The sequence below is a fragment of the Brachyistius frenatus genome, unplaced genomic scaffold, assembly GCF_029030835.1.
Source record: "Brachyistius frenatus isolate BFR_SWC_R1_liver_20210118 unplaced genomic scaffold, ASM2903083v1 Contig_69, whole genome shotgun sequence".
NCBI lineage: Eukaryota > Metazoa > Chordata > Actinopteri > Embiotocidae > Brachyistius > Brachyistius frenatus.
In genome coordinates this window covers 1,304,202-1,331,046 of record NW_027210668.1, presented here as the reverse complement: position 1 = coordinate 1,331,046, position 26,845 = coordinate 1,304,202, and the positions used below count along the sequence as shown (strand labels likewise).

The 26,845-nt window shown below is 42.4% G+C and overlaps 1 protein-coding gene across 1 annotated transcript in view; it reads left to right on the top strand.

Annotated features, from left to right (window-relative positions):
• Window positions 1-26,845, top strand: part of spata20 (spermatogenesis associated 20) — a 48,743-nt gene that overhangs the window by 491 nt on the left and 21,407 nt on the right. The window contains exons 2-15 of the mRNA XM_069707495.1: window positions 1,153-1,281; window positions 1,360-1,424; window positions 1,693-1,847; window positions 1,948-2,091; window positions 2,207-2,408; window positions 2,522-2,652; window positions 3,941-4,045; window positions 4,875-4,949; window positions 6,897-7,109; window positions 7,291-7,483; window positions 8,333-8,501; window positions 16,274-16,482; window positions 23,347-23,546; window positions 26,145-26,225. Coding sequence (XP_069563596.1) covers window positions 1,153-1,281; window positions 1,360-1,424; window positions 1,693-1,847; window positions 1,948-2,091; window positions 2,207-2,408; window positions 2,522-2,652; window positions 3,941-4,045; window positions 4,875-4,949; window positions 6,897-7,109; window positions 7,291-7,483; window positions 8,333-8,501; window positions 16,274-16,482; window positions 23,347-23,546; window positions 26,145-26,225 — 2,071 coding nt within the window. The remainder of the gene's footprint in view (window positions 1-1,152; window positions 1,282-1,359; window positions 1,425-1,692; window positions 1,848-1,947; window positions 2,092-2,206; window positions 2,409-2,521; window positions 2,653-3,940; window positions 4,046-4,874; window positions 4,950-6,896; window positions 7,110-7,290; window positions 7,484-8,332; window positions 8,502-16,273; window positions 16,483-23,346; window positions 23,547-26,144; window positions 26,226-26,845) is intronic.

Genomic DNA, 26,845 nt, shown 5'->3' with positions numbered 1-26,845 from the left:
ACGCCGGCTTGTACCGTGACGTGACTCCCGATGTGAACCGGTGAACATCTGATTGAACAGCAGAAGTCGTGCGCGGTTTATTTTTTTATTTATTTTTGGATGCGTGTTGTGTTGCTCGCGTCGTGCTAGCAGTAAAAAAAAAAAAAAAAAAAAAGTGAGCGTGCTTTTTGACGAGCCACACGACACTTCTCTACAAAAATCACACATTTTGAGATATGCCTAACTTTAAACTGCGCCAAGAGAAATGCCTTCGCGGGGACAAACATTTAACTCGGGCCGGGATGCCACGTTTTTCAATTCGGCACGACTACAGAAGCTGCCGAGCTGCGTTTATTTCCCAATATTTAGTCGGTGTTTGTCGCTGGTTTCGCCGATGACTCCAGGACCTCCCTCAGCTGACGGTGACATTCAGCGTCGTCCTTGTGGGGTGACATGTCCAAAATAGAGCCGTTGTGTGTCCTGTGTGTCGTAGCTACTTTGCCCGAATTGAAATAAAAGGTCTATTATATCGGGAGCTGCTCGGTCGTGTTCATCAGGGGCTCGAGCATTTGCTTTTCAGCCAGGTCTTATAAAAATAGAGAATATTCAAATGGGATTCGACACGGTACTGAGATAGCTAACAGCTGCAGCCCTTGACAGCTGCTGAACAAACGCCTCCATCATCACCAGCTGGCAGCGTGAAAACACTTTATTTCGAAAGTATGAATGCGGGTTTAAACAAACTAAACAGCCAGACTAATGTATTGTAACTCGTTAATTTGACTTTACAGTCAAATAAAGCATTGATTTGTATCGGTTAACATTACGTATGTCACGTTTTGTTATATTATTACAGCAAATATCTGCAGAATGTCAAGTATTTCAATCAATGACGTGTGTGTAATTATTAAAGCTGATTAATTCTTTAACTAGCAAATATTAATGATTGAAAGGGATAACAATTATAAACTTGATCAATAAATATCCATGTCATTATTTCAAAAGCAATTCACGATTCTGAATTATTATTATTATTTTTTCCACTTTCTTGCTGTTTGGGAATATCTGGTTCAATTTATGTCCCACAAAATGAGTATATTTTTTTTTTTGCATTGTGACCTACAAACTACAAAACAGACTGCATTTGCGAATGTGTTGTGTTTGTGCATCCAGTCCCTCTGACTTTATGAGCATGGCGTCCGGGGGTGAAGGGACATCATCCACTCCTCGCAAACACACCAACAGGTTGGCCGAGGAGAGGTCGCCCTACCTGCTGCAACACGCGCACAACCCCGTGGACTGGTGAGCAACCTTGAAACTACAAATAGGTGCATGTTCTGGAAGCTGATCATACGTAGCCTGATGTCATGTTTCTTTCAGGTATCCATGGGGACAAGATGCTTTCGACAAAGCAAAGAACGAAGACAAACCAATTTTTTTATCAGGTAACATGCCATTTTTCAAACCTATTATCAACATGCATTTCATTTTGGGAGCATTTCACCTTGAATTTTCTCATGTTTCAGTCTGAGAAAAGAAATGACTCCATGTAAATTATACCGAGACCTCTGATATGAGATGGCATCAGATAATACAGGGTGTAGACACTCTTCACACGTGTCACATGATTTCATACTGACTTGCTTTAGTTGTGCAAACAGCATTAGTGAAGCATCGGTTTCCTGTAAATCTGTGTGTGTCTCGGACCACCAGTGGGCTACTCCACATGTCACTGGTGCCATGTTATGGAGCGGGAGTCTTTCGAGGATGAGGAAATCGGTAAAATCCTTAGCGACAACTTTGTCTGCATCAAACTAGACAGAGAAGAGAGACCCGATGTGGACAAGGTCTACATGACCTTTGTACAGGTGTGTGTACACTGTGCACGTTTTGATTTTCACACACACATCTCTGTAAACTTTTCTCTGCGACTGCACCGTCATGACTTTTGGTTGCTGGTGTTGCCAGGCGACAAGCGGAGGTGGAGGTTGGCCCATGAGTGTGTGGTTGACTCCTGACCTTCGACCTTTCATCGGAGGCACCTACTTCCCTCCCAGAGACCATGGAAGGAGACCTGGATTCAAGACCGTCCTCACCAGAATCATGAACCAGGTACTAAGACCCGATACTTATTGATTTTCTTATCGATACTACTCTCTATAATTTGGCACAAAAAATAAAGACTCTGTAGTAAAGCCGCGTCTAAAGTTGAACTTGTGTTCCTCAGTGGCAGAATAATCGCCCTGCCGTGGAGTCCAGTGGGGACAGGATCCTTGACGCTCTGAAGAAAGGCACAGCCATCACCACGAACCCCGGAGACAGTCTTCCACTGGCCGAAGATGTTGCTAATCGCTGCTTCCAGCAGTTGGCCCACTCCTACGAGGAGGAGTACGGAGGCTTCAGAGATGCTCCCAAGTTCCCCTCACCAGGTAGACGATACAGGAGCGCTCATGTCAGTGTTTGGACCTATTGAATACTCGTCACGTGACGCAGCGCTTCTTTATTTTTCCTCCCCTTCTCTCTCTCCTCCGTCCTTCTGCAGGTAATCTGATGTTCCTCATGTCTTACTGGTCTGTGAATCGCTCCACCTCAGAGGGGGTGGAGGCTCTCCAGATGGCCGTGCACACGCTTCGCATGATGGCACTGGGAGGCATCCACGACCACGTGGCGCAGGTTCATACTCGGGGCGGGGACGGTTACAAATGTTGATGAATAATTTCTCACGGCGATGTAACGGTGACACCCTCCCAGAGGGACGACGTCACAGCAGGAAAGAGCAACAAAAGGTTACCAAATAGCGAAAGCATAAAATGAGGCCCTCAAACTTCCCTCCAGGTCGGACGGTGATGGAAAGATGAAACACGGGGATTAACATGAGTCACAGACAATGCAAAGCTTGCAAAGTGCAAAAGTTACTCCAGCTGAATGAGTCCGGTTGCCAGCGACTCACCGCGGCAACCGGTCAGTCTGTACAATATGTTCATGAACGTCTGCTGAGCGATGCAGAAAAAAATGAATAAAACCCATGTGGGATCTCAAAGAAATGCAGACAGAAATGCATCGCATTCATAAAAGGAGTCCTTATCTCATACAAAGCAATAATGAACTTTTAAAAGATATTTCGGCATAATTAATTTTCTGGATTGTAAATAAAGGCTGAAAAAAAAATGAGGCCCAATCCGGAGCTCACTGGATTTACTGCAGAACTTGCTTGAGGGTCCTCATTTTTTTTAAAAATTCCTTCATCGTTCAAGTTTTCCAGTGAGAGTCGTCAGTACAAAACAAACAGGAGCTGTTTATCTTTAATTCGGCATATTTCATTTTCCAAAATATAAACAAATAAAGGCTAAAAACAATGTTCAGTGTAACTCACTGTATCCATGGCAACATCTTCCTGTTTCTTGTAAAAAATGTACATCTTTAACATTTAATGAGGCTTTTCCAAAATACTTTAAACACAGTACAGCTCTAAAATATAATCAAATAAAAAGAAAGCAGCTCATATTTGTTACATAGATATATCTTATATAGTCCAGACAGGTAAATCAGATAGCATCATAATGCTTCCTCTCAAATATCCTGTTTGATCCACCTTTATCGTTTTTAATAATTCTGAGATCCGAATCTAGTAATTATGAATCTTTTCTCGTAATTAATATTAATATGTTGGACATTTTTTACTGTTTCGGCATCTTATTGACTAAATAATTGATGAAGATAATCATCAGATTTATCAGGAATGAAAGCATTGTTTATGTGCAGCCTGACACACAAACCTTTAGATGTGCTTTATGTGTATTTACATGAACATAATTCTATCTTCTGTTGTGTTTGTTCAGTTCAGGTCAGATATGTTTAAGTTGCGTGACCGAAGCTGATGTTGCCATCAGTAGATCATATTTACTCGTTATTAGCAGCAGAAAGTTGACGCAGTTTCCCTCTTCGTCTTCATCTTCCTCAGGGTTTCCATCGCTACTCCACAGATTGCTCCTGGCACGTTCCTCACTTTGAAAAGATGTTGTACGACCAGGCTCAGCTGGCTGTGGCCTACATCACCGCTTTCCAGGTATGTGATTGTCTCTCTGTGTGTGTGTTTTTGTTTGTGTATCTGACAGGGTGATTTAGCCTCCATCTTTGATCCACATAATGTATCACCATCTTTACCCAGAAAACCAAATTCTTTCAGGGTGAGACTTGGCAAACGTTTGTTTTCCTTCGGAGTAAATACAAACAGTCACAGTGGCTGTTGGAATATTTGTTGTGATATTTCACACATATCACAGTTGGCTCTTTGTTTTTTTTATGTTTAATATTTTGACTAATGTTTACTTGAAAATACACACAGTACTTCAAACAAACAGTTTTAATCTTTTCCCTCAGTGCTGGGCAGAGATGAATTAAGATGCAGCAAACAACTCTGGAACACCGCAGGTTTTAGTTTCCTTGTGAGTGTTTGCTTTCTGTGTGTGTGTGTGTGTGTGTGTGTGTGTGTGTGTGTGTGTGTGTGTGTGTGTGTGTGTGTGTGTGTGTGTGTGTGTGTGTGTGTGTGTGTGTGTGTGTGTGTGTGGTGGGGGAAAGAGGGGGGTGCATGTGCATGTGGACAGAGACCCAAAAACAAAAACCCTAATTAGGACACCAACATGCAGACAAACTCAAATGCAGACAGGTTTGATGAGGAAACGGAGGCTACCTCAGCACTCTCATTGGACGCTTGCAGGAAATGCCCCCGCGTATAAATCACATGGCGCCCTCTTTTAATGTTACGCTCGTGTTGAATCATGACTCTCAGGCAGGTGTGTGTGTGTGTGTGTGTGTGTGTGTGTGTGTGTGTGTGTGTGTGTGTGTGTGTGTGTGTGTGTGTGTGTGTGTGTGTGTTTTTTTGTGTGCTTCTCCAGGTATCAGGTGAGCAGTTCTTTGCGGATGTGGCTGAGGACATTTTGCTCTACGTCTCCAGAGACCTGAGCGACAAGGTGAATCATCTGCAGCCTTGTTGCTGCTTTTTTGTTACTGGTCTTATGGGGACCGTGTTTTTGCATGGGAAACTAAAGTAGTGGAAATAATCGAAAGCCGAAGGGTTTACAAAGAACTACAATGGGAGTGAGGATATGTTTTTTATTTTGTTTAATTGTATTTAGAATCACAAGTCATTTCACAGTCATCATCAGTTTTACAGTGATCCCTTTTTATTTTATTTTTTTAACTATTTACAGTAAAATAACAAAAAATTTGAACATCAGGTGTTTTGTTATTTCAGGAAGAATATATGTACACACACACACCAATATTGATGTACAAACATATACATGTCTTCTTATATACATGTATTATGCTTTTACAAATACATATGAAAATGTCCCATATTTCCTTGAATTTGATTTCTTGAAGCCACAGTGAGGTGATTCTTTCATAAATTTTTCATAAATAATATCATACCAATCTTCCATAGATGGAGTGTCCAACCATGTTTACACACTAATGGGCAACTTTTGACCAAAATATAGTCACCGATTCTGTATAAATTTGACACCAAAAAGTATTTTCTTTTGGACATGCCCAAAACAAATGGTAACGGTCGGCTTCCTGGGAACCACAATTCCTCCAGCAGCAGCTGAATGGGATAAAGTTAAAGACCAGTACAATGTGGGCTGTTGTCTCAGTGTCTCATTCTGCTAATGACATAGTGTGAACATACAGTAGCTCCCACCAGTGTGCGTATAGTGTGTGCTTGTTCACACATTCTCGAGGGCAAATGGACGGGACCCCGCTGACAAATAGCCTCTTAAACCGCTGCTCTCCTCTGAGGGTCAACCTCCTTTTATTTTGTTCCTGTTGATTAATGAGGCGACAGCAGCGAGCGGGGCACACAATTACAACCGCACTCGTTGTAATCATTATATTCCCCAAGATTTATTATATAATTACAGGCTAATGAATTAACGCTGCAAAGGTAATTTTCTGCAGGCTCCATTATTTAAAAAAAAAAAAAAAAAATAATAATGTGGTGATACAATGGGTGGGAACTTCCCTCGTCATAAAAAATAGATGTGTAAAAAATAGAGCTCACCGCTGCGGTCAGGTCCTGAGAGAGGGTTTACATGACGTTGTTATAATCACATTCTTCAGAGGTGTTCATTAATTCATGACTGTCACTTTTGTTATTCAAAATTCAATTTCCTTGTCACTACCGCTCAGCCTGTGAAAACAAATGTACCCTGTCTTCTAGGGGCGCTGAAGGGAACTTCATAAAGTCTAAAAAATAAGATGGATAATATCATTAGGTTTATCAAGTTGGTTATTCAGACTTAAAGAGTTAAATAATTAATAATAATATTCTGATAAATCCCCCAACTTTGTGGAAGCGTGAGATTAAATTGCTGTAGTTCCTCTTTACCTTTACAGCCACATGGTTTTCCTGCCAGCTGTTTGGTGAAAAACTAGTCCAGTAAGCAAAGTCCTTCGACTTCTGTTGTTAAGGCTTCATGTATTTTATTTTAAACTGTTTCCATTTCCTGAAGCTTGATCTCACTGAGGGCTGACATGAAAGTTAAAGAGTCATTCTGTCTATCGCACAGTGGAAACGCGTCAGACTCTGGTTGACCTTGATTTCGAAGAGGGAGCCTCATTTAGAGGCCATTTGTCTAATGCAGTTATCAGCTGAGAAACAACGTGAGTAAACAGAAGTGAAGTGTTTCAGTCTGCGAGGAATAACACAGATTTGAAGCCACTTTTCTTTCCCAGTAGCCAAGTGTCACGCTATTAGTCTTTATTTGTTTTATCAAGGTTAGTCGAAGATGAAAAACTTTGCTTGAGCTTTCCGGTTTTACATCTTTGTTGGCTTTCGTACAACTTTAATCTGTGATCATCTAAAATAGCACCTCTGACTCTCCTCTCCACCCCCTCCGTCCCCTCTGGAACAGTCCGGGGGCTTCTACAGTGCTGAGGATGCAGACTCTGTCCCACCGTCGGGGGGACCAGAGAAGCGAGAGGGGGCCTTCTGCGTGTGGACCGCCTCAGAGGTTCGAGAGCTCCTGCCTGATGTGGTGGAAGACGCCACTGGAGCTGCCACGCAGGCCGACGTCTTTATGCACCACTACGGAGTCAAGGATCCAGGCAATGTTGATCTAGAGCAGGTAACACTGATGTTAAAAAAAAAACCTATTCATAAAGTTTACATATGAAGATAATGATTATCACTTCATTCAGACGGCGCATTGAGGTGCTAAAGGTTGCCCATTAAGACCGTTACCGTGGCATCTGTCAGTGCGGGTCACTTTGAACACCGTCCTCTACCCCTCTACCGTGTGTTGCCAGGACCCCCACGGGGAGCTGCAGGGCCAGAATGTGCTGATCGTGCGTTATTCCGTCGAGCTAACAGCTGCTCGCTTTGGCATCAGTGAGGAGAAAGTCAACGAGCTCCTGGCCTCCGCCCGAGCCAAGATGGCAGAAGTGAGGACGAGTCGGCCACGCCCACATCTGGACACCAAAATGTTGGCGTCTTGGAACGGTAAAGTTCGGACAAGTTCGCACGACATCATGACATCATCTCGCATCATTCAAACAGTCCAGTGTGGTAGATAGAAAACAACAACACAGGGTATCTTAGGATATGAAGCACATAAGAAAGTTATAAGAAACGAGATATACTATACTTTGAAAGATTGTCACACACACACACACACACACACACACACACACACACACACACACACACACACACACACACACACACACACACACACACACACACACACACACACACACACACACACACACACACACACACACACACACACACATTATTTTAGACACTTGTTGTCATCTTGCATTAGCGTGATGCCAATTTGGACACTCTTTAACATTGTTTGTCCAACACACTGCCTCAGATGTGATGAATTACCGGAGCGCACACAAACACACACACACCTGCGCCCACAAAGTTGCGCTGAGGTGTCAAGACAGAGTGTGTTAGTGAGGTAATGAGCCTCGGCGATCCCAATAACTTTTCAATTGGACGCAAGACTGTCTTTCTCCTCTCTAATGAAGAAACCCCTCCATTAATCACCTGTCCTCCGCCGCTACACTTTGAAGACCAGGCTGTGCGCTCGGCGGGCTTTGATACACGACATGAAAGGGGAGTGGAGTGAAAGAGGGAGGAGGGAACGGATGTAGAGAGGGAACAGGGAAAATTCAAAGAGCGGGAAAAATAATTCCCCTGGGAGTGTGTTGGGGCAACGCGTTGGTCCCTCAGCGGAGAGGGAACACGATGTTTTCAAGATGAGCAGCAGTCATTTTAGAGCTAATCACCTAAAAACAACCATCACCGACATCATCACCGCTGCTTCCTCCCCGGCAGGCCTCATGCTGTCGGCCTACGCCCGCGTCGGAGCTGTGCTGGGGAACGAGGCCTTGCTGGAGAGAGCGGTGCAGTCCGGCAACTTCCTGAAGGAGCACCTGTGGGACGCAGAGCGGCAGACCATCCTCCGGTCTTGTTACCGTGGAGAAGAGATGGAGGTGCAACAAATGTAAGAGGCTGAGCTTTGATAAAGTGCGTCAGTGGCTTTCTTTGTGGTTTTAAATGGCCACTGTGGTGTGCTGTTTGCACTTATTCCCACACTGCTGTCAGTCAAATAGATCAAAGTACACCCTCACAGTCTTGATAAAGCAGATTAGGCCAGTTTTTGATTGGTAAATAAATAATGTCAAAGGATGTTTGTTCAAATTTTAAATATGACTTTTAGTCGGCTTCAGTCGTAAGTTAATTTATTAAATTAGGTATCTTTCAAACTTATTGTATCTCTTGTCCGAAATGTCTAAGGCTGCCCTGACTTAAAGATTCTCTCAGTGGACCAGCGCTTTGTCAACTTTTGGGAGGCAGCTGTAAAAATACCCTTCAATATCCGTTGTAGTTTTCTTCAAAACAAAGTGTTTTACACCAAAAAGCACATTCGATTACATTTGTTTCCTCATGAAACAGGAACAGCTGCTTTTCTTGAAAAATTAGAAGTCTGCGTTGTTTTCTCCATATTTGCTGACTTGCGGTCTTTTTTTTGCCTAATTTTTGCCAGCATATTTCTTCCTGTCCCTGCACATTACTGTAAGCCCGGCAGTCCGTGGAGGAGTGTGAAAGCATTAATGCTCTGAAGTGTCCGCATGTGTGAAATACATCATCAAAACATTTCCCCTATTGCATCACTAACACTCAGGAACTCAACAGGCTACCTTTAAGAATTCATATCAAGAATTAGAATCCGCACTTTGAGTACAATGTTGTGTTTCTCTTCCTTTTTATGCCAAAACTACGTGGTCTTGTGTCTCAATGTTCTCGATGCCTGTAGAAACATTCAGTCCCTTTCACGCAGTGGGATGTTGTTGTTAATATTTATAATGAAGTGGCAAATTCTTTAAGAAAGAGTTTCACTTTTAAGGACAATAAGCAGCTGCACTCTGCAAGGACGACTAGCTGTTCATATGCAAACAGGAAACCAGGATATCTGCACAAATCAGGTTACAGAAGAAATCAGAGAACACGCTCACATGCGCTGCAGTAACGTGGTTACAGTAAAGCTGCATTTACATGCAGCAGGTCAGTAATTTGATTTCTCTTCCAGCCTCTCACAGTGTAGATTTGAAACAAGATTGGCTATATTATAAGTGGATTATAGAGGCCTGTTGAATGACTTATGATGTTGAAAAGTTCTCCCTGTTGTTTAATGTGGTGAGAAGAGAGCCTCTTTAGAGGAAGAATGTGCTGAGTATGCATTTTCATCTTTAAGCCTACTGTTCTGCTGTGGAGGAGTATAGCAGCGTATTATACGAGTTAGAGTTTAAGTTTTGCTTGAACTAAACAAGACTAAAAAGTTTTCTCATGAATAAATATCTTAAATATGTTTAATCCCCAAACCTGACAAAACGTAAACTGTATAACATAAAGTGGCAGCAAAAAGTAAAAGGTGGAATTATCTGCACGTTTATATAAATTAGTCTTAAAATATGGTCAGATCTGCATATAAATTACAACAATAAACAATGTATTTTAACTAATAACTAAACTCATTCAAGCATCCTCAGTGTAGGATGGGAAAAGTGGGCGGGACCCCGAACTTGATGATGGAAATCCTTCTGGAGTTCAAACACTGCAGTGCACTCATTCATTTGTTTTGCCTCAGAGAGTGATGTAAAGAAGAAACCCGTAATAACATCTAAAAGCTTGAAGGAATCATTGGAGCTGGTTAATGCTTCAAATCAGGTCCATGGAAAGACACAACGAAGTTGCCGCTCTTCAAGATACAAAACTAAAACCATCACTGCACACCTGAAGTTTCCCACATTACTGGAAAAGTGTTTTTTGGGTTGATAAAACGGGAGTTTAATTGTTTGAGAAGGACACAAAGCAATATGTAGGACTAAGAAAGGACACTGCAAAGCAACATGAAAACATCATCCCAAAGTTGGAAGCACATGGCAACGGCATCACGACGCGGGAGCTCGGCATCATTGAGGTGTCATCGAAGTCATCAATGACTTTGAACCAAGAAAATCCAGGTTTTGGAGTCGCCCAGTCAGAGCGCAGATCTTAACCGAACAAACACGCCCTCCAGAGAGCTGTTTTCATCGGACATGTTAAGAATCTGATCTTGATTAGGTCACATTTTATGATCAATTATGGCCGAAAACCAGGTAATTCCAAAGGATATACACCTTTTATTCATTACTGTTTACGTTGTAAAGGTTACTTCAAAAGCCGAAGTTCATGTCATCTCTCAGTCAGTATATTTGCCTGAGAATCTTTTTAAGCACTAGTACATTCACACAAACATAAACACCGATGCTCCTCCTGGTGTCCTCGTTCCGTTGGCTAGCCCTGTGCCCCAGTTACTGTGAATGAGTGAGTGGGACATGCCACCGAATCAGCAGAAACGTATGCCAAGAGTCCCACAACACGCATGATGAAATGCATACATTTTTGAAACCCACCCATGCACAGACGCACACTTGGTAACTTTGCACTCTGGCCTTCTTCCACAAACTTGGTCTCATTCATATTTGTCCAATTCAGGATGGTGTCGGCACTGGGAATGCTTACCAAGGCCCTTTTCTCAGGGCCGGTTTAGTTTCCATTCATTGGTAAATCACTCTTATGCCAGGCACATAAGGGCTGGGGGCTAATTTACCAGGAGGAATGGTAGGTGCTCAGACGAACCGGGTTAATAGGCTGTGGAGGTGTTGAGGAGCTGATGCCATAGATTTCCTGTGGCCCTCGTCTTACCCTGGATGATGGAGAGTCTTTCTAGTGTCTTCAGGGATCACGAGGAGGCTTGAGAATGGGTACAATGTGGTTCGCAGTGTCCTTGGTGGGTCACTGGTGATGTTGACTCATTGTTAGCTGACTTGTCAACATGTTCGGTCACATGCAGCTTGTTTTGCTCTGCATCTGGCAGAGATTACTTGTCAGTGAGTTCCTATTTCTGCAGAAGGAACAGGCCTTCCCCAAACTGTTGGAAACACGATGTTGACTTGGATTGTTTTGAATTCATTTCAAATCATTTTTTGCTGTAGCTTTAAGATTTCTTCAGATGGAAGGAAAGGTCCAGAATGAACACGTACTATATACGCTTTGGTCCATAGAGTGTAGAGGCGGGGTCATCATTTTCAAATTGTTGAATGGTCTTTAAATGATATAAAATGGAGTAGTTTATGTGCCTATCATCTAGTCATAAAATAAAAATATATTTTCCTATGTTTATCAGCCTTTGGTAGTAACATGTTACTACTGCCAGAGTGTGGCAGTACTGCACCTAACAGCTGTTTTCTAACTCCCATTAAATAACAAAATAAGAAGTAGAAGAAGACCTTACTATTAGGCTGCTGTCAGACCGGATGTTACCGTACAAACAGGAAAAACATGCAAACAAAGTTTGATGCTCTCTTTCTCTCTTTGTGCATATGTGTGTGGGTGTGTATGCTCGGCACGGGTCACTGGCGAATATGGAATAGTGTTTTTATTCATTATCAGCTAACACAAAACACATCATCGTTATTTTTAGTTTTCAACATCTCTCAGTAATTTTCCACCTCACTACCGTTGTTGCTGTGGCTCTCAGCCGAAGATCCTTTGTTTTTTATTAAGTATGTACATCTTTAAAAACACCTCACAAAATATAGTTTCTGTTTTAAAAAAAAAAAAGGCCCAAGTCATTTCCTAGAACAGCTTTTAGATACAAGTAAATGGTGCATTTGTTTCCGCTTTATGTAGCCACAGATTAATTATCAATAAGAATTAACAATAAGATCAAATGCTGATGTTTATGGTAAGGAAGGATCAACAGTGTGGCTCAGTTTCAAATTTTTGGGGGATAATATTGCATAAAGGAAGGAGATATGTCAGTCTTTGGCTACATACACATCCCAGAACAACAACAATTATCAAACAGTGTGTCAAAGTCTGTCAGTGATCAAACATGAGCCCAAGTTGTACTGTGATAGTCCACTTTTGATCCACCTCCTCCCCTTGTGCTCATATCAGTGCCTTTTGCAGTGCATCCTTCATTCTTTAAAGAGATGCAGTGAGTGATTTGAGAAAACAGAAGCAGAGATAGAAAGCCGAAGATAACGTATTTGGTGTCACCGCATGGTCTGGTGCACAAAGAGCAGTTCCACCAGAGATAGCGGACGTGTGAGATGAATTCCCCGGGTCTCCAGATTATCGCAGGAAAACAAACAGCGGCTACGTGGTGCGATTAATGAGTCAAACGGGGACATTTCTCCAGATGCCTTATAGTTCGTCACTCCGTTTCCCATCTGTCTTTCTCTCGCTCACCCTCCCTTACTAATTTCCTATGTGACATTATTGTATGTTATTTCATATGTAATTGAACAGAGTTAAACATTACATTCTGTAGCATGAGCCATTATAGTAAATCAGTCTCTCACGTAAAGGTTACCGCTGCTGTAAAAATGATGAGACTCATTTTGTTTGCGTGACCCTTACCGCCCCAGTAGGTTTCTACTTCTTCGGCTTGTTCAGGGGGAAGTGAAGTAGCTCGTGTATCAGGGAACCCATTATGAAGCTATTATTCTAAGACCGTCTCCCAGTGCTGCGATACGGCGGACTGACGAGGTGTTTTATCCGCGCTCTCAGGGAAATGACTCATTTAACACGCACCGCTGAAGGTGTGAATGAAAGGGCTGTCGAGTGGCTCTGAAAGGCTTTTACATTTCTCTGTTTGTGTGTCGGGGGGAGGCCCTCTCGGGGTCTCGTCTCAGACTGTCATCCCCGCGGCTGGAGTCACTTCAGCCAGATGGCACGGCGCTGTGTGACCGAGGAGGGATCCTCCCGGCCGGGAGGGCGTTCCCGTGGGGGAACAGGCAGCACGGCGACAAATCACCAAAGTTGTTTTGCAAGGTTAAAAAGTTGTACTTGTTCAAAATATGCTCTAAATCTTTATAGTGTGTAGATCATGTGTTGGGCTTTTCTCCGCTGGGGCCTTTATAAAGGTTATAGCAAATTTCCAGTTTCACTTTACTATTTTTATAGTTTTGGCCCTCAATGAAAGTCATTTAATTGCTAAACTCTGTTGTATCCATTGTATCATAAATTAACGACCGCCCAAGTATATTTGACGCCTCATTTCAGCATTTTTTTGTTTATTTATTCTTTCAATGGCGATCGATTTACGAGTGGACAATCTCCCTTGCTCTCCTTCACCTGTGTTTCCTCCCCACTATGTGAGTGTAGAGGAGGGTGAATAGGCAGGGTTGAGCTCCGTCCTTTGTGAAACACACAGAGATCAGAGGACATAAAAGCAGCAGAGACTTTCACACTGAGCCAAAAGCAACAGGTGCTCATAAATAAGGTAAATAACATAAATACAGTATTTCTGTCACTGAGTGAGTGAGAGATCAAAGTTATTCTGCTGGTCGGCTCTATGTCGTAACTTTTCAAATTAAAAGCCCTCCAGTTTCACGTAGGGTCCAGTCATATTCTAGGTTTTGACCGAGACGTGTCCCTTCCAGGAGGATCAGGGGGTCCCAGTCGAAGGAGAAACACTTGATTTTCCTTGTTAATATATTACAATGCTGTATTTGACAGTTTTCAAACTATTTTGGCCCCACATGAGTTGCATACACAGAATTTAATAAACCACCGCCAACACAAGTATATTCTCAACTGATGGTAAACATTGCACTGTATCCATTTTACAGTTTGGTTTTCATTACAATGAACATCGGAACTTCCCAGAAGCCGTGTCATAGCTGTGCATATTTCGTCTTTTCCCTAAATCTCAACTTGTTTGAGATTTTACATGGAACTGGATTGTAGCTACATGAAATATGTGGGATTCACACTAAACCGGTCACGCCCTGTCCGCTGCGAGAGGGTTCCCTGTTTCCTTTCAATCTGACATGTGGCTCGACCTCTGTCCGTCAGTCAGGTGAAGATAGGCTGAGATACGCCTCCTCACCTCCTCACCTCTCCGTGATCTCCCAAAGTCGTGCCCGTCATTTCCTCGGAAGCCTCCTCCTGTTCTCAGCCAACCAGCAGCCATCAGCCTCTCCTGACACAGCGCTATCTCTCCTCCCGTCACCGTCCGTCCCCCCGCACCCACTCAGACGGGGCGTCACCGTGAGAATCGAAGGTCGGCAGAATTTAGAAACTGATTTGGAGTTAAGGGCAGCGTTTGGTGACTTCAATACCAACATGTAGGAAGAGGCATGTCCAGACTGATAAATCACATGCAGCATCAAGGGTGGAGAATGGCAGCTTGTCACATTGAGACAGATTGGTGTGGACAACAAAGTCCAGGTGTGGAGGGGATGTCAGAAATGGAGAGTGCAGGAAGAAGAAAGAGGTGACATCGGCGTTTTCGGACCACAGGAACTATTTCACAGTTTAAAGAACAGTGGGAGGGAGTTCCCCTTTTTTTTGTGTGTGTGTGTCCGGACACGGGGAACTTAGAACCTTTTTAAGTTCCTATGACTCCGTTTTCTGAACACAGGAGCACAGACAACCGTCATGTTTAAAACATTGTGTAAACACTAAACCCCGTAAACTACAGTTACGAACTAAACCTTTAAAACAGCAGAGGAACGAGTTTCAAACGGAGGCCCACGATACTGAGAAATGGGCCGACAACAAAGTCCAGGCTTTGTTAAGTCTTTACAAATCGGAGGAAATACAGCGTGACTTCGATTTGACAAAGAGAGATATTAAAAGTCGCTCCAGTTACGTCGTGGGTTGTTGTGCTATTTGTTGAAGTACCGGAGGTTGTTCTGGATTATTCATCTAAAGTGTCTTCGTCTGACTTCAGTCACAACGCGCTCCTGCAAATGTTTAACAATAAAAGCCTTTTTTATGGGGTTTTAGTTAGAAATAATACAGGAAGTGTTGAGTTTGTATTGAGTGTATGTCAGTCAATGACAGCACAAATGATAGCGAATCATAACGAGGCTTCAAGTTGATTTTGTGAATCAGTTAATACATCTTAAATGTAATTATGACAAATTTGACCATTCCATTGGTTTATATTGGCTCTCTTGAATAAAAATCTTTAAACAGGTAATATATGTACGTGAATTTCAACCGGATCAAGAAAATTGAAAACGGTATTTCCTCAATTGGAAAAATAATTGTCAGAGCGTCGTTCCGGCATTGGTGCTACGTCATTTCACAGTTCCTATTGGTGGTGCGAATGCAAACAGCAGAAGGCCTTAGAACCTATTTAGTTCTGGGGGAAACTCTCTGGGGGGGTTTTCATCTCAAGAAAAAGTCCTGAGAGCTGTTTGGTCCGAGAGTGCAGGAGGAAGAAGAAAGAGGTGACACACTGATGCCTGAGGGAGGAGAGATGGTTCAACTATGGTCAGATTCGTCTCATTATTGTCCTGCTTCACTTCAAACTCCAGAGATGGTGTGTACACAGTTGTGGGCGTGTATATGAATGTCTCTGCTTTTACCACCAAGAAGGCAGATACATAATTTCACATGCTGAAAAATGCCTCAGGGAGAGATTATACTCAGCCTGCTATGTGTATAATAATGCAGCCCTGTACTGTCCCAAAATAAATCCTCCAGACTCTCTGTAGTCCGTCTTTATTCTGGATTTTTTTTTTGACAGAAACCAAAGCTTTATCTTCAGGCGTTATAAGCAAGCATTTTTTGTATAAAAAAAATGAAGAGGCTTGAACTAGTTCATCGGCAGTAATACGTCTCAATGCTTCTCGCATTGATCTATCAATAAATTCTTAATGAAAAAATGTCCTCGTTCCCACTCGTCTTCTCTCTATTTTCTCTCTCCAGATCTCCGCCCATCTCCGGCTTTCTGGACGACTACGCCTTCATCATCTGCGGGTTGCTGGACCTGTACGAGGCCACGCTGCTGACGGAGTGGCTGCAGTGGGCCGAGGAGCTGCAGCTCCGGCAGGACGTGCTGTTCTGGGACGATCAGGGCGGAGGATACTTCTGCAGCGACCCCAGCGACAGCACCGTGCTGCTGCAACTCAAACAGGGTGAGGGACGGTTACAGTGTCCCACCATTGAGTTCCTATCATCAGGATAGATCTTAAAACAAACATAACTAATGAAACAAATAGCTTTGAAAATTGGCCTTATGTGTGGCTTTAATCGATTTTTTTTTTTTTTTTTTTAATGGGGCTGATTTTTAACACCCAGCTCTCCTGTATGTGATAGACATTAACATAATGATGTGAGAGACATGGCTCATGACAACAAGTGACATCACATATTTTTTGACGGAGCCAATTATCACCATTATTATTGTTTCCTTTTTTCTTTTCTTTTTTTAAACCCTTAATGAGCCTTTATACATAGAATACATCCAAAAACTTCCTGGGCAAAGACTTCTGGGAATTTATTGGGGGCATGATGTGATGGCAGTGTCATAATTTTGTAAAATTTCTCACTGACTTCCAGCTCATGGACACAAACCTGTTGTAATATTGGGAGGTTTATTCAGTTGTAGAAAAGAAATAACAGGGTAGAACTGATAATAGCACAACGGGAGCACACCTCTCTGCCTCAGACAAGTTTAAGGATGGACAGCTCAGACAGGTGAATAAACACGTGGTTTGAGGCCCGCAGACAGTTCGCTAATATCAACTCATGGACACAGTTTGACCGCAGTGACTGCAGGGAACAAAAGAAGAGTTCGTGGATGGGTGTAATCATTTATTCATTAATTCATTAATCTATTTAACCAACATCCATCTCTCTCTCTCTCGCCTGCCTGTATCCTTATCGATTGATTCCCAGCTCAACAAGATGGAAGCTTCTGCTGTAATATCCCTGCAAGTTTCACTCCGCTGCTACTCTAAAACCAGGAGAGAGGAGGGAGGCCCGGGTGGATGGAGGGATAGATGGATGAATAGGTGGAGGATGAAGGAAGGGGAGCAGAGGAATATTGACCTCCTCTAGCTACCGTCAGTATTGTGCAATGCTCACTCGTTCCAGGCTGAACCTTTCCACCATGAAAGCACTCAGACTCGCGTTCTTCACATATTCTGATAACCAGACCTGTCAGATCCGTCTCCTCTGCGTCTCTCAGTCCATCTGCTCCTGACAGATTGAAACAGCAGCACAATGTAGAGCCGGAGACCTGGAATGCACTTTGTGCTTCTGCCTCATTTCATCCCACTTACGTCTTAACTTCATCTGGATTTTTTTTTTTTTATTACATTACACTTTCCCTTTTTTTTTTTTTTTTCCTCGAACAGCTCAGGAATAAGATTCATATTGACGCAAAGTGGAATAACTCTAAAAAAAAAAAAAAAAACTTGCTGACATGGCAGTGTGACGTTAAAAAAACTGAACGATCAGTTATTGATACGTCGCCTGCAATTTCTTCCAGCAATGTCATTGTATTTCAGTTTTGTTGAAACTTTTACAATTTTCTTTAGAAAATATGTTAAAACAAGTCATTTGTAATTATTTCATAAACTAAAATATCAGTTTCTTCCAAAGATAGAGTTCCCTGGCCCAAAATGTTTGTGCATTTTTCTGCACTCGGGTCTCAGAGATTGACATCTACTGACTTTGTTTTCTCTGCACTGCCATAACATTTTTAGTATTTAATAAAGATTACAACAGCAACGGATAGAGTGCAAGATTTTAGTACAGATATTCATGGCCCCTTCCTTTAAATAACTTTTCTCCTATTGGCATTATCAAGAAGAACGTTTAATTTGCCTTACATGTCGATTTCTGAACAGTTAACTGCAAAACCAATGACACTTCTATTGGTATCAGCTGTACTTTGTTTTTACTGCTAATTAGTAAATGTGAGCATATAAACTGATGTATTTTAGCTAACACCTTGTTAGCATGCTGATAATAGTGTGTAGCTGTTTGAACACTCTTTAATTACAGCGTCACAGAGCTGCTAGCGTTGCTGTAAACTGGCACCGGTGCTCGATCACTACAGGATGTGGTTATAGAAATATAGAACATAACCAAATATGGTACTCCGCTAATGATGAGCACAGACACTGAGTGGACAAACTCTATAATGGAGCTGAATTTTTCCAAATATGTCTTTGGCATATTTGTTTGGGAATTCCTCGTTACTTTTTACGTATAGGCTGATACCAGTATATTTAACTATAAGCTGAAATGGACTTATTACATATACACACACAAATACATACAGTATATGTGTAACGTGTATAACGAGGTCAACACCATTAGTCGAAATCTTCCTCACATATTCTGTCTAAACTGATCTTTTACAAGCAGTCTGCAGTCTTTACTAAAATATTAATATTTTGTAGTATCAGTATGTAGTTTAATGTTGCAAATCAAATTTTTGTACCAAAGGCCTGATGGGATATAAATATAAATTCCTCTGACTTTGATTTACACTCGAGCCTCTCTTCAGCTGCCAGTCTACTCCTCGACCTGATGGCAGGTCAGAGAAACTGACACCTTGTAGACATGAACAGACGTTCACCTTTGATCTGTCGGATCCAAGTTTCCCGTTTGGCTCTAGTTGCCTATTTCTTTGTGTTTTTGCTCTCCAATTTCTCTGTCTGACAGCAGCAGTCTATTTGAACAGCTTCCTTCTCCCACTTGTGTTTTTATTCATATTCTCTTGTCATCCCTACTCAGTTTCATATTTTCTTTCATAATACAGTATATTCTGTGAATAGCTTTTCCAGAAGGAATTTCAGTTTTTAAAAAAAATTATTATTTCTTTTATGTAGTGTTCTGATAAACTAGTTCTTATGAGTTCACTCAATCTCCAGGGGCTGACAGCTTTTCATTCAGTCCGCTTTAGATGTCCTGATTTGAAACTCAAAGCTAGTTTCCAAGTGTAAACATTTAAAGATTCAATATGTAAACAGTAAGTCCCTCCTTTTAATACCACGTCGTACTTTAGAAGACGGCAGTGAGTCATTTTAGCATCCAGTCAGTTCTGCCTTCAGTCCGGCTCAGAGTTTCAACAGTTTGGTCTAATTCTGCCTATTCTGGCCGTGCCACAAGTAATAGTTTGTTTTATAGCTGATATTTACAACGTTAGATTGTATGGACCCAGCAGCTGATCCAAAAATAAAATAATGCCATTAGGAATGATTTTCTGAACAATTTGTCTCGTTATTAGCTGCACTGAATATCAGCTGCAAGTTGTCCAAACAAGGCTGGTACACTTTGTTTGTTTGCTACATAAGGTTTCTTCAGTTTGGTAGAAAGTCTTCTGGTTCTGAACTGCGTATCAACAAACAACTAAATAACATATGAACACGGTGAGTAAAGTTAGAGAGAGGTGTACTGGGTAAAGAAATTCCATCCTGAACTCATCAGCTGCGAGTGGACCACTAATGTATAGCACGCTCTAACGTGCACCCTGAATGACAGGAGCACAGATAGTACCTTTAAAGAGACGGACAGCTTCGGTTCAAAACTTTATGCATTTCTTGATGGACCACCGGACCTCTGATGTGGCGGCTCACCCGCAAACCCCTGTGCAACCGACGGCCAGTAAATCCCTGACGTTATACGATTAGCTGCCTTTATAAACTAGCTGTTTACTCTTCTGTCCAGAAGAAACGCAAGTTCAGCATCAGACTTCATTTATTTAGTCTCCAGTTGTGGAAAGAAACATGTTAACTCTTGTTTTGCTTCTGGTATGCGAAGAGTTTAAACCATTGCTCTGTTAACTGTTTTAATCATCAGAACAAGAAGCAATAATATGTTACGTCTTCTCTTCATATTTGACACGTTGGAGGGCAGATTAGATACTACAGTTACTCACTAGCCCTTCTTGTGTTACAAAGTGGTGAGGCAGGACAGACCAGGGCTAGAAGGTTACCATGCTAACGTCATACATGGACGACTTTGACAAAATGTCAACCCTGCTATTTGTTTTGGATGTCGAACGAATGTTTTAAACTAAAATACCACACATTGCACCTTCAACCTCCACATAACAAAATAAACCCTCTAAACTGAGAATTCCATCTTGAAGATTGTCAGTTTTAATGCGCCAGGTGCCACGGCTCTATATATTTTTTCCCACCTTTTAAAAAGCATGACTCACACAAACCCCTGTGACAGATAGCTCGGTGCAAGTAGTTCAGACAGGGATGCGATACCATAGATTGGCGAGGGAACAGGGAAAAAAGCTAATAGTTATTCTTGTTTTGAACCGCTGACAGATCGGAGATGATGGCTGCATGTGCATGCGAGCTTGTGTGTGCGTGTTCGGGACCGTCACACCTGCATCTGTCTGTGTTTATCGGAGCTGACGTGCGAGAGGTTTCTCATCTGAGAGGATTGACGGTGCCATTATGGTGGCGGCGCTGCGTAGGGTTGAAGCCCATTAGTGACGCTACAGCCGCTGCAGTGTGGACGCTCGTCCCAGCAGCGCAGCCTGTCAGTGCAAGACGGATTACCCCACCACTCTGCCACTCTACATCTTACAGCCCTGCCAGACTCCCCTGTGTGGGTTTGATTTTGAGGAGTGAGGTAAAAACACGCACAGCATCTCTTCTGCTTTTCTTAAAAAATATCAGTTTGTGAAAATCGTACACAGATTTTGCCGATTGAGGCCACAGTGAGAAGTCAGTTCAGTTGGTTCACAGCTGCCTAACTTACCAGAGTTTACCTCTAAAGTCAACAATAACTTGCTCCACTGTGCAGCAAATGAAAGGGAGAGACAGGCTACTCACCAACACACCACATGAAGGACGCAAGCTGCACTAAACTGTACCAAAATCTAGGAGAATGGCCTAAATATAACTAACTACTAAAGTTGTATCCAGGACAAGCCCCCATATTTTGCGATCATGGCTCAAGGGCAGCAACATTTAAAGAAAAGCCAAAATTAGATAATCCAAATATTACATTTATTAAGACAAAGGAAACTATAAGAACAAATACTGTAGTGTGGAGAGTCTGCTGGCTGAGAGCGGGTTGGAGGACTGGCCTTTTTAAGCCTTGTCAGGTGCCACTGATTGGTCAGGTGCTGTTGATTGATGGTTGGACTTCCTAAAAGAGAACAATCAGAACAGGCAGGTACGCACACACACACACACACACGGGGATGTGACATCATTTAACAAGGCGAAAAATGTAGGATGAGGGGACCTCATTTAAAAACATCAGCGTTATTGTGGACTTCCAAAAACGAATCAAAGTGCAAGTGGTGTTGTAGAACAATGAGCCTTTCCCTGTGTGTGTGTGTGTGTGTGTGTGTGTGTGTGTGTGTGTGTGTGTGTGTGTGTGTGTGTGTGTGTGTGTGTGTGTGTGTGTGTGTGTCAGCAGTTCAGTCACGGCTTTATGTGTGTTTGTGTGTGACCTCCTTCTACGGGGCTGCTTAAGAGGAGAGCTATGTGAAATGTGGAAAGCAGACAGGCTCTCGAGCTCAACCTCTTGTGTGTTTACATTACACGTGTATGTGTGGAAACTTCCTTGCCACGGGGCTCAGGCAGAAATGCGACATACTGCAGGATAAAATCAAATTATTTCTGCAGTTTGGTCATGCATGGGTGTTCACGTGCATCTGTATGTGATTGTTAATTCATGCTTCTCATAAGAAATACTGAACGTGCACCGTACAGTACGGTTTGTGGGGCTTTGCGTTAATGGACGTGGAGGGATCTGGTTTCTATTTTTAGTTTTTGACCTAAAACTTCAATTTGACTTAAAAGCGACTTGCGTCAGTTCCCAACTTAAAAGTCTTTCCCTCTCTCTCGCTTACACCCGCACGTGTTTATAAACACAAGCGTCATGGCATTGCTGAGAGGCAGACAGGCAGCGAGATCGTAGGCTAACAACGTCTCCAGGCTCTCATTGGACGCTGATTAAAGATAAGGACCATTCACTTAACAGAGCTAAGTCATGAGGTCATCTGTTAGTCCCATCACATCACATCACATCACTTTACTTCACATCACACCGTGACTTTGGGATGGTTGTCTACTGGGGGTGAAAGGAAAGCATTTGCTATCTTGACTTAACAAATTGCAATAGAAAATGCAGAGGCCTCACGTTTGCACACAATTTAATACTCGTGTCTCGTGAAAGAGATTCATTATAGCTGCTAGGCACATGTATCTTCTTCTAAATCACTCCATTCCGGTGAAACTTAGATGTTTGAAGTTTTGCCTCTTTGTTAAAGTATAAAAATCCCTGAGCAGCGTCTTTGATTGAGCACCTAACTGAACCTGTGTGTCTTTGCACAGTTTTCCACCTGGTACAGAACTACAAAAATATTGGAGAAGGAAAAGCCATGCACGTATGATACATTAAGCTGAGTTCATGTTCTGACAGAAAAACGACCAGAGGAAAACAGATTGAATAATCTCATAATTAAGGTAACGACAGATTAATTGTTGTAAAAATACACAACAGTTGATGCAGTCGAAGCTCCCTAAATCACTGTTTGTTTGTTTTTTCAGTTTTTTTTAATTTTTGCAATGGATCAAGTAACCAGACGCAAAAGTTCTCACAATGCTGCACTTCCACTCAGATCTACGTTGCTTTTTTAGTTTCTTTGAGCCTATTGTTTTGGTTATTCGTTTTAGCAAACTGGATCAGATACACCCGACACACACTTGCAAAGGTTGCTGTGTATCTGTGCTGTAAATTGAATGTAGCTATACAAAGTCAGAGGTAGGTTTTGTAATGAGTTCTTCTGCCCTCAGCCAAAGGAATCAGTTAAATGTATTGTATTTGTCTATAGTTAAATGCCCCATATACAGTCCGAACGTAATGACCAGGAGAGACTGTCATTCTATTCCCGTCCATCAACACTGTGAAACCCGCCAGACTCATTATATCCCAGATCGGCGTTTCCTGCCGGCCTCAGTGTGTAACTCAAAACCCTCTGAAAACGTGCTTCTCTGTGTGTGTCTCAGATCAGGACGGAGCCGAGCCCAGTGCTAACTCCGTGTCAGCGTCCAATCTCCTGCGTCTGTCCCACTTCACCGGGAGACAGGAGTGGCTCCAGAAGTCCCGGCAGCTGCTGACAGCCTTCTCTGACCGTCTGACCCGGGTTCCCATCGCCCTGCCTGAAATGGTCCGGGCTCTCATGGCCCAACACTACACACTCAAACAGGTTATTCTTACACCAACACACACATTGAGAAAAAGTTCAGTCACTTTGTCCTGCGTGGTCGCAAGTGCTTTAATGAATATGTAGGCTTTAAATACGATAAAATGCAGATCATTACGTAGGAATCGAGTCTCCTGCTGGGTTGTATTGACCATTACAATTATACTTTGCCATTGCTATTGACCGAGTAGTCGGTGTATAAAAGCCACCTTAGTTTGGGGAGCGGGTGACCTGACTATTAGCCGAAACTCATTTTCATGTCCGCTTACTGAAAGCAAGTGTTTGTGCTTGCAAATTGTGCGAGCACAATAGACGTTGCATGTACTGGTGAACAGGAACTGAACAAAACAATGCAGAGTAGCAGAAGAATAGCTGAGCAAGAAGCTGGTGAAACAATGAACATCTCCGAATTGATTGTGCTGACTCACTTCTATTGACCGTGCAGTGAAGAGGAAACGCATCAGTGCATGTAAACGGTGCTTCTACAGCAGCCCATAGTGCCACTGTACAGAGACAAGGCTCCATATACTACGGTACTTATTAAACCACAGCTGTTCCTACAAACGTTTTCATTATCAACTCTATTGATTTTTTTATATATTTTTTTTTTATGAATTGACTCATTCCCTTAATCTACTGTAAGTTCCAATGCGGTGGATAGCACAATTTAGCCGGAGCCTAAAGGGAGTTATTTGTATTGCTTTTTTTAAATCTGCGAAATAGTAGGAAAGATGAAAGGTTTCATGTAGATGGAAACTTTTTCTTCCCTTCTGTCATCTCTGTGTTTGACACATTAATAACACAACTGGTAAAGATGTATTAAAAGCTCAGAGTTACATTAGGATTCATGTACGAGCTGTAACGCTTAGTTTGTGTTAAAGGTTTCAATAACTATAGATTACAAAAAACATCAGCTAGGTGATGGTGGTAGCATGACATTTTTTATTTCCCTCTGGATTGATTGGCGTAATTCAACACTAAGCCCTTGTAAAGTTTAAGTTTAGTTATGGTCATCAGTATTACAAAGTAAGAGTTAGGGATGTGCATTTATTTGATTTTTGCTCTGAACTTTTCGACTATTTTTCAAATATCCTCAAGTTAGCCATCGACTGTTGAGCTGTGACCTCGGTACTTCACTTATAAAATGACTTACAATGTGCTAGCTTTACCTGACGGAGTTTGCACTCCACCTCAATTTTGTTTATTTCTTTATTGAGTTTTTGACTGCTGTAGTTGTCTTTGCATGTTCTGCTGTTGGTACTGTAACATGTAATCTCACAGAAGCACTTGGTTTTATTGGAGGCTGATAGTTACCTTGTTGTTTTAATGGCAGTTGACAAACAGCTTTTAGATGCATTACCGCCACCTTCTGGCGAGAATGATGAATTACTACCGGGCGCTGGGGAAAGGAAAATAAGACAATAGTCACATAAACTATGACTATTCAAAATCATGACCCATCCTAGTAATAACTAACAGTTTTTTTTTTAACCTTTGTAAAGCAACGTAATATTTATTTTAGCTTCAATGCACATTTTTCACATATTGACAAGATATTGTTATTGTTGTGATATTGATAAGATTTCAAAGATTTTTTTTTTGGAGGGCTTAGCAACACAATTATTAGATTTCAATGTTTATCCACACACAGAGCAGAGAAACAGGACACATTATTGAGAGCGTCAGTGACAGAAAAATGCATGAGCAACTCCTCCACTGAGCTTAAATTAAACAGGTGCACCGGAACTGGGTCAATAAATAGTAGTAAATAGTAACTTCAGCTCTGAGTATGTTTGCATTTCGTTTCTTTATGTCTTTCTACATGGAATTTTATTGACTCATTATTCTTTAATGTCACTATTCACAATACAGTAACAACCTAACTGAATTCACTAAAGCTTGAGTGAAAGCTCAACACACTGTGATTTAAACCATGTTTGGATAAACGTCTGCTTCCAAGTGTCTGCGAGCAGCTACTGTGTTTCCCCTCGTTTCAACTGCAGGAGGTAATCTGAGGACACCGGCTCTACTTCAGCTCTCTACTTACATGTACACTCAATCTCTGGACACACAGACTCTCAAAATCTCTCCTCCCTGTTTGTATGACTTGTAATGCGTTTAAAGGGTTATTGGAGCTGGTTCAGCCTCACTTATATAATCACATTTGAAATAGTAACTCTTCCTGTTGAGCCTGAAAGCAGCATACTGGCAGAGCACAGCAAGGGGCTACCCCAAAGTTTATTCGTCGCCTGAGGAAAAGTTCTAGTGTGAACGGTGTCCAATCAAAGTGACAGAGAAGGGAATAACAGGAGTAGTAACAGAGGCTTCATTAGCTCTCTGCCAGTCATGCGTGACCTGCGGAGGAGGAGTCGGGGCGGCATGGTGAAGGTAACAAGCTCAGGAGTGAAGGAAGGCGAGCCAGTCCCAGACAAAACACCTGCCTCCCTTGTTACTGCTACAAATACAGTACTGACCTGTATCCCTTCCTCCCCTGTCTCTCCTCCTCTTATGTTTCACCTTTCCCCTCCATTCATACGGTCTCTTTCATCTCATTATCTCCCTCCTCTCTTCCTCTCCTACTCCCTTTTCCCTTTTTTTTAGATCGTGGTCTGCGGCCAGAGGGACGCTCCAGACACCACAAGTCTCCTGGCGGCAGTCAATTCCCTCTTCCTTCCGTATAAGGTGAGCGCGCCACGTCCCGAGAGCGATGCTTCATCTCGACAAACATGTCACCGCTCCCCGAAGGAACCGCGAAAACAGCAAAGATCAACTTGATTTACTCCAACATCTGTACCTTTTTAGAGGCAGCAGATTTCACAGTAACCTTTGAAAGACGCTCACTTAGACACATAAACACACACATTCGTACACACAGACACCAGAGTGGGAGCGACCTCGAACAGTGCCTGGGGTCTTGGCTGCTTTAAGTGTGGTTCTTTAAAGGTCAGCCAGAGCTCCTCTCCTTTCCTCTTCTCTCCTCTCCTCAGTCTAATAACTTCCCAGCTATCTCTTTTCAGGCATTAGTTGACCTTAAAGCCATTTCCTGACAGCTAAATGCATAGTGGGTCTAAATCTGAACGCTGAAGTCGGTGATGTTCTTGTACTGCGTTAGTGCGAGTCTTCCTGCTGGCCCTAACGCAGGATGTTTGTTAAGACCTGGGCATCTGCCAGTCTGAGTCAGACTTCAGTGTGGACGGCCAACATTTACGTTTCTCAGTGCTTTCATCCTTTAACTTTCAAAGGCTTCTCAGCATTTCACACTAAATGTATCCGATTACGTGAAGTAGCAGCAGAGAAACTAA